At 64.0% G+C, this 8,105-nt stretch overlaps 1 protein-coding gene across 2 annotated transcripts in view; it reads left to right on the forward strand.

Annotated features, from left to right (window-relative positions):
* The window catches only part of BRSK2 (BR serine/threonine kinase 2), a 46,590-nt gene that overhangs the window by 11,486 nt on the left and 26,999 nt on the right, over positions 1 to 8,105 (forward strand). For both annotated transcript variants that reach the window (XM_011930044.1, XM_011930045.1), the window contains exon 2: positions 7,950 to 8,044. In XM_011930044.1, the coding sequence (XP_011785434.1) occupies positions 8,039 to 8,044 (6 nt within the window). In that variant the 5' untranslated portion in view covers positions 7,950 to 8,038. The remainder of the gene's footprint in view (positions 1 to 7,949; positions 8,045 to 8,105) is intronic.

Raw genomic sequence — 8,105 nt, forward strand, 5'->3', positions numbered from 1 at the left:
TTCCCCGCTGGGCGATCCCGGTGCCCCAAGCCTTCCCCGCTGGGCGATCCCGGTGCCCCAAGCCTTCCCCGCTGGGCGATCCCGGTGCCCCAAGCTTCCCCCGCTGGGCGTTCCCGGTGCCCCAAGCCCTCCCCGCTGGGCAATCCCGGTGCCCCAAGCCTTCCCTGCTGGGCGATCCCGGTGCCCCAAGCCTTCCCCGCTGGGCGATCCTGGTGCCCCAAGCCTTCCCCGCTGGGCGATCTCGGTGCCCCAAGCTTCCCCCACTGGGTGTTCCCGGTGCCCCCTGGGCCTGCAGAAGTGCCCCCCACCATCTTGCTTTCACCCTCACGTGGCCCCGTGCCGTGTCCCCAGCCACTTTTTCCTCGGTCTTTGATAGGAATGCTGGTTGTTGGGTTAGCGTCCACCCCAGATCCCCAGCCATGTTATGTTGAGATCCATAACTTAGAAACCTCTGCAGAGGCTGTTTTTCCAAGTCAGGTCACATTCATGCACCCCAGGCGTTGGGGCACACATAGGGGCCACCATTCTACCTTCACATCCTCCGGCTGTGATGTGGGACCTGGTGGACCCCTCGGTGTCCCCATGGCCTCCAGAGCTGCTCCGTGAGCCCCAGGGAGCCCCAACATGCCCCTGGAGTGACAGCGGGTCCTGCCGGCCAGGCGGAGGGGAGTCTCTGCTGGGTGTCCACCTGCCAGGCCCTCACCCGCCACTGCCTCATGCGGGGGGTGCCCCAGCACTGAGTGGGTCTGAGTGTGGGGGCAAGAGGAAGAAGGACAGGGAGAGCCAGGTGGGGACAAGGTGTCCTGGTGGGGTGGCCCCCACCTGCCCTCGTGATCCCTCCAGGCAGACAGTGGGGACTGTGTAGCCAGTGTGGGAGTTGGGGGTAGGTGAGGGACCCCTTCACTGGGGTGGGCCTGAGTGGCAGGAACTCGCCCAACATTTAAAGGAGAAGGGTCCAGGACCCCTTCACCAGGACCTGGGCTGCTTTGTGCCTTGGCAGGATGGGGCAGCTACGCACCTGCCCCCCCGCCCTCCATCTGCGTCCGGCCAACAGGCCGTCCCTCCCACGCTTCACCCTCCATCCTGGCCTGGGAGGCCCAGGCTCAGGGCCGGTTGGAACTGCTTGGACAGAGGGAGTCTTGGGGGCCAGGCAGGGCCCTGTGGAGCCTGCTGGGACTCTGTTCAGACAGATGGAGGCTCTGGACCTGGGCCTCTGCCAGGTGGGCTCCCTGGGACCGGCTGGCAGGGTGGCGGGACGGGGGGGCAGAGCAAGACTCCCTGGCCTTCATGCTTCCCCTTCCTGGGGCTCCACACAGTACCTCATGTGGTACCTCCATGGGCGAAGAATCTGGGGCCTTGTCAGAGACCGTGGGATCGGTGGGATTAGTGCCAAGGCCCTGCTGCTGAGGCCACGTGTTTCCCACTCAGCAAGGCTGTTCCTGCCAGGCGTGGGGACTTGGACCCTGGTCCTCAGCGCCGCCCCGAGGCCTGGGATGGGAAGCCCGACGTCTTCATGGTCCTGCGCTGCACGGCCGTTCGGTCCCGGCGCTCTCAGCACTTGGAGTCTCAGCTCCCCAGGTCATCAGTCCCAGCCACTCGGCAGGTGGCTCTGGTGAAGGCGTCACCCAGGGCTGCCTGGTCTGCAGGCTGGACTGGAAGGGCTACTTCCTGGGGGGTCCCACAGGCTGTGTGGGGGCCTCGGGTCCTCAGCACCTGGACGCCCTGCAGGGTGCTGCTGCAAGACATGGCCTCTGCGCTCCCCTGAGCTTCCCAGAGTCCAGGAGGAAGCTGTGGTGTCTGTGTGGTCTGTGGATGTGGCCCACTCGGTCCCAGAGGCGCAGGTTGGTGACAGCGATGGGGCAGGTTGTCGCCTGTGCTGGTCTCTGGGAGCCGCCTGGGTGGGGTGGGGGCAGGGCAGGGCACCCCAACTCCTCAGGACATTTCCTCCCTGCAGCCTGGGCCAGGGGCCGCGTTCAGCACCAAGGACAGCAGCCCATCCCGCGCGCACCCTCCCCCACCCCAAAGCTTGTCTCCTGCCCTGCGTCCTCTCCGCTGGTCTTTGGGTAGATGAGCTGCCCCCGTCCTTTCTCTTGGAACCCACCCCCTTCTGGGTGAGGGTGGGTAGCAGACACCCGACGGTGTCCCCAGGTGGCCCTCCAGGCCGTGGCACTGGGTGTGCACTGTGGAGATGGGAGGAGGTGTGGGGCGGGGGAGGGCGTTGGGAGGACACCCCGGGGCCAGTGCCTCAGGCCTCTGGAGAGTGGACTTGGGGCCCCATGGCTGGGGAGGGCTGAAGCAGGGCCAGGGCACGGGTGGGAGCGCACATTGGAGAGAAACTGAGTCGGGAAGCTGTCTGGTGAACCCAAGGGGTAGGGGCTTGAGCACCAGGTCTCCACTGCCCAGGGGGCTCCTGGCAGCCCCAAGCCTCTTGCCTCTATGTCTCGGGGAAGTGAGTGCAGCTGCTCTAGGTCGTTACGGAAACAGCCATTTCCTCGGTGCATGAGGCTTGTGCACGGCACGGCCAGGTCCCCAGTGCATCCCCTCACGTGATGCTGAGAGGCAGGCCCCTGACTGCCTGGCTGCAGGGCTTGGATGCTGAGGCTCTGCTGCCCTATGCGGTGCCATGGTGAGCACCCCTCACCTGTCCAGCCTTCCCCCTAAACCCAGCGCTCCGGACGGTGGGCCAGCTCCTGGCTCCTAGCCTGTGTGCGTCCATTCACAAAAGCAAACACCAGCACACATAAGTCCCTGTGAGGGCGCTCTGGGTGCCCAGCTGCGTGGGATGGGCAGGGCCACGTGGCCATCAGGGCCTGGATGGAGGCCTGGCGGGCAGCGGGCACTGGGGATATGTCGGGGGGGGGGTGCTCTGCTGGCAGTTGGGCTTGGGTCTGTGAGGTGTAAATACCCGAGATGGCCCTCCCAGGGGAAGGCAGAGGCTTGAACTGTCAGTTTATTCCTTTCAGACTCCACAGGAGACAGGACACACTGGGGAGGATGCACGTAGCCCTCGGGGGTGTGCCCAGTCCTGGCAAGCTTGGTCTCAAGCCTGGGTCTGTCCCAGCAAATCTGGGTTGTGCAGGGAAGGCCCTGGGGTGCCAGGAACTCGCGAAGGCCCTGGGGTGCCAGGAACTCGCAGAGGCCCTGGGTGAAGGCGCCGCGTGTCTTCTCTGCGTGACTCCCACCTGTGAGGTGTCCTCCCTCCAGGAGGTGGTTGCTGGCAACGGGAATGGGGACAAGGGACAGACCAGGAGCCATGTGGTAGGGAGCAGAGAGGGCCTGGGGGTGCAGACACAGGATGTGGCAGGGCCGCTGGGAGGGAGCTCAGGATCCCTCACCCAAGTGCAGGTGGGGAGGGCCCTGGAGTGGCCAGCAGGAGGCAAGTCCATGAAACGGGACCCTCTGCCTGGTGGGCAGCCCCTGGGTCTGCATGCAGGGGATGGGGGGGCAGCACCCCAGGCTCTCCCCATACCTGCTGTGCAACTTTAGTCTGGCGCATGCTGGGACGGTGAGGGGGCTGCAGAGGGTCCTTCCCAGTGCCAACACTGCCACCCACCCCAGGGGCCCTACCCAAACTAAAGAGCAGCCGGTCCAGCCCGAGGCTTGCCTGGCTCCTGGGCCTGCAGCCCCCCATCCCCTCTCCCCACAGCCCCACAGGCTTCCTGGGGGCAGAGGGCGCTGCTGGCAGAGCTGCAAAACTGAGCCCTCACTGCCCCTCCAGAAAGTGCCAGCCCTCCTGGGGAGCTGAGTGGAGGGGCAGGGGCTGTGCGGCTGCCTCGCCTGGCCCAGGCGGGAAAAGGCCCCTCACTTCTTGGACAGCCTGGGACTTGGGTCAGGGTCTGCTCTCAGAGACCACGTGCAGGGTGGTCCCGGGGCTCCCTTTGACTCTCCTGGCTGACTCAGGAGCACCCGAGGGCACCCGTGATAACGCGCCAGTCTGCTCCCTGAGGCCCAGCAACCTCATGGCATACCTGTGGCTTCCCTGCGATGCCCTGGGGCTCCACGTGCCCGGGCCCTTCCCTGTGGGGGGCACAGGGAGACTGGGCACCCGCCAGCACACGCTCCCACAGAAATGGTTCTGTCGTGAGCTGCTGTCCCCCGCTGCTGTGTGCCGCCCGCCTCCTCAGGGCCCTGGGCAGTGATCTGTGGCACTGCGCGCCTTCCCGCTCGATGGCCAAGCCTGTTTGTGTAAAGACAGTAATTAGAGCTGGAATCTCAATTGGAAAATAAGCCACGAGTTCCAGGGGTGGATAACGAAGGGTGGCCCTGGGCTTCCCCACTCCAGCCTCCCGTCCCCCATCCTCCAGGCTACGGCCCAGTCAGGAGGGACTCTCATGGCACAGTCCCCACTCCCTGCCTCCAGAAAGTGGCAAAACTGCTCACAACCCAAACATTCTGCTCAGAGAACCCCGGAGCTGAGGGGGACCAGGACACAGAGGGCTGCACTGCTGCCTGGGGATCCAGGGAAGCTTTACCTCCGGGGCCACCTCCATGATGGGTTCTGAGGTGTGTAGGAGTCTTCAGAGTCCAGTAAGAGGGAAAGGACTTTCTAGGCATAGAGGCAGCAAGTGAAAGAGGATGCAGGCAAGAGGAGTGGTCAGAGCTCCAGGACGCAGCTGGGGACGGCTCTCCTGCACCCCGGCCTGCTGCGTCCTGGCTGCCTTCACCCGAGCCACCGTGGGACTCCTGAGCACAGGCAGGAGGCTCTCGGTGGCTGTGTCTCCTCTGTGACTCTGTTGCTGTTCGAGAGGCCGCCTGCCACCTGCAGCCCCCAGACCCCAGGCTCAAGGACGTGGGCAGGCTCTGTGGTTGCGACAGGCTCACCCCCATGGCTCCATCCCCTCCAGAACTTCCTCTGGGAAGGTGGGGGCTTGCCAGGAATGTCTTGTTGCACATGATCCACTGTCCTCACAGCCCTTCTGAGCCACATGCGCTGGCAGGGGATGGAACCACTGTTTCCTCATCTGTGAAATGGGGGTGAAGGGGCCCCCCTCAAAGCAGCGCCTGGAGCAAGGCCAGTGCTCCGAGACTTGGCTGTCCTGATCTGTGATGTGCCCAGCAGTGTCCTTTCAATATCGGCTTCTGGGAAGTTGGGCCAGGTGGCGTCACTCCCTCCCGTTGTCAGTCCCCACTTCCTTTCCTTTTCTGGAGGTCGGACTGTGCTCTCCACACCTTTTGGCTCCTGTCATTCAAGGATGTCTGTGCGCACACTGGGAGTGTGCCTGTTTGTACATGTGTGTGCACGATGGTGTGTGTGTGCACGATGGGGTGTGCGTGCACTGTGGGTGTATGTAATTGTGTGTACATGCATGGGTGTGCATGGGCGTGTGTACTGTGTGTGCATGGTGTGTGCACACGGGTTACTGGGGGTGTGTGCACTGGGTGCTTGTGTGCGCTGGGCGTGTGTGTGCATGGGTGTACGTGTCGGGTGTGTGCGTGTGCACGGGTGTGTGTGCACAGGGTATGTGCACTCAGTATGTGGGCATGTGCACTGGATGTGGGTGTGTGCAGTGTGTGTGCATAGCGGTGTGTGCAGTGTGTGTGTGCGTGTGTGCATAGCGGCGTGTGCAGTGTGTGTGTGCATAGCGGTGTGTGCAGTGTGTGTGCATAGCGGCGTGTGCAGTGTGTGTGTGCATAGCGGCGTGTGCAGTGGTGTGTGTGCATAGCGGCGTGTGCAGTGTGTGTGTGCATAGCGGTGTGTGCAGTGTGTGTGTGTGCATAGCGGCGTGTGCAGTGTGTGTGCACGCATAGAGGTGTGCACACACCGAGGGGTGTACACAGGCGCGTGTCTGTGTGTGTGGCCACACGTGCTGTCCCCGCCCAGGGCCCTGCTGCTCTGTAAACAGCATCCTGCCGTGCTCAGCGATGAGCATCTTCTGCGGTCTGATCAGGTCTCGCCACTGTTTAATGGCTGCCCCGTGCCCTTGGTGGCTGTGACCTAACGGCTTACCTCCTGTGTGGGGTCATCTTTTGTGAAAATGCAGAACCACAAGGGTCACCCTCCCTGGGAATGCTGTCCCGGCGGCCTTGGGGACTTTGACCACAGCCTCCCTCCTGCTTCACCCCGGCCCTCATGACGCCCTGGGGCAGGGTGTGGGCCCTTCATTCTTTGGGGTCTCCTGATCACTCCTGAGGGGTCTCCTGAGGGCACGGGGGCTCCTGAGGGTGCCTTGTGCTGGCACTTCTGGGTCATTTCTTCCCTTCTTTGGGAGCCCCTGTCCTGGCCTCTGGCTGCATCCTCCCAGGAGTTTGTCTTGGGGGGTTTAGGAGCTCAATGGCCTTCAGACCAGAGGCTGTTGTCAGGGACCACGCCTTAGCCTTGCAGCCATGTTTGGGGGACATTGAGCTCTTGCTTCTTTCCGTATGTGGGGTTGAGTCCTTCCTGCAGGTGCTCCCTGCCCTGGGGTGCAGGCCAGCCTCATGCCTGGGGAGGGCTGCGCTGTGGGCGCCTCCAGCTGCCCTGGATTATGGGTGAAGGGCGCCAGGCCCTCCTGAGTGCTCCCCTGGCCAAGCGAATCACAGGCCTCATGCTGGATCAAAGGCCGCCAGGGAGAGGCAGCTCCCCATCCCTGAGCACACCCTGCAGAGGCCGCCCCCCATCCCAGGCACTGGGCTCCCCTCTGTGCCCAGCCTGTGTCCCCGCCCGGCCTGCAGCTCCTCCTGCCTCTGGGGAAGCCTGTGTCTCCGACAGGGTCCTGGGTTCCCCACCTGGCCTGGGCTCACCCAGATCCGAGCGCGATGCCGCACAAATGAAACTGACGGAAAGGGCAGAGTAAAGCTAAAAGCCGATGGGGCAGGTGGAGTGGATGCTTAACGCGTGAGACGAATAAAGGATTAATTTCCCATAAAAATCAAAGGGCTCTTGCAAATGGGTAAGAAAATGCACACATGTGCGTGCACCAGTATAAAAACAGGAGCAGGAAAGGAGCCCAGAGCAGACCCACACGGTCAGTAAACACCGGTGACGTCCCGCGGGTCACCAGGGTGAGGCCGAGTCTGGGTGAAATTTGAGCACAGCACGTGCACGGAAGGGTGGCGTCCACTAAAGCCCAGTGGGAACGCCAGCCAGGCTCTGGGTGTCTGGGCGCACCTGGGAGATGGCGTCCCCTGTGATAATCTGGGCCCCACATGATTCCAACATGCCCCAACACGGAATGGGCCTGTGAGTGCACCTGGGGACCTTTGATGGTGGGAGAGGGCCCGGGTTGTGGGCGCCCGGGGCATCTCCAGTGTCAAGACCACAGCTCGGGCCAGGTGGGGCTCAGGGGTGTGGCCGGGCTGTCCTGGGCAGGGGCAAGTACCTGGCTGTGAAAAGAGTGGGGAGAGGAGAAAGGGAGGGTGGGCCAAGGCAGGGAGGGGGACCAGGACCATGTGCCCAGCCGAGGCACATTCCCAGAGCACCCTGCCTGCCTTTTAGGTAGGTCTGGGAAGGAAGGGGCTGCGGGGCCACGGAGGTCCAGGGCAGTGCTGCTTAGGGAGCCACTTGGGGCCCGCCCAGGTGTCCTGGGGTGAACACAGGGCCGGGGCTCAGGTGCAGAGCAGTACCTCAGCAGAGGAGGGGTGCGGGTGGGGGTCTCTGCAGAGGACTGCGGGTGGGGAATATCTGCAGAAGGCTGCAGGTGGGGGTCTCAGGGCAGGGTGTGCGGGGGGATGGCTTTCCTGGGCCATGCAGGGGCCTCGAGGGTACCCTGGCTCCCAGCTGAGGGTGGTTGAAGGCCAGAGGGAGGGGATTTGGGTGCTCTCGGACAGGGGAGAGGGCGAGTGGGGCCACGGAGACCCGAGAAGCCCAAAGGGCTGGCGTGGAGGGAAGACGCAGCTTTGTGGGGGCAGCAGGGGGCCAGCACTGAGCTGTTCCAGACGGCGACCCAGGGGGCGGGGCCGAGTCCGCCCTGGAGTGGGTGGGGCTGCAGGCTCCCCGGGCAGGTCTGAGCGAGGCTTCTTCTCTCCCGCAGGCCTGGTAAAGCTTGGGGTTCACTGTGTCACCTGCCAGAAGGTGGCCATCAAGATCGTCAACCGGGAGAAGCTCAGCGAGTCTGTGCTGATGAAGGTAGGCGGGGCCGGGGAGGGAGGCGGGGGGTCCGGGCCGGGGGCCGCCCGGTGCCTCCCTC

The sequence above is a fragment of the Colobus angolensis genome, unplaced genomic scaffold (genome assembly GCF_000951035.1).
Source record: "Colobus angolensis palliatus isolate OR3802 unplaced genomic scaffold, Cang.pa_1.0 Scaffold84, whole genome shotgun sequence".
Taxonomy (NCBI): domain Eukaryota; kingdom Metazoa; phylum Chordata; class Mammalia; order Primates; family Cercopithecidae; genus Colobus; species Colobus angolensis.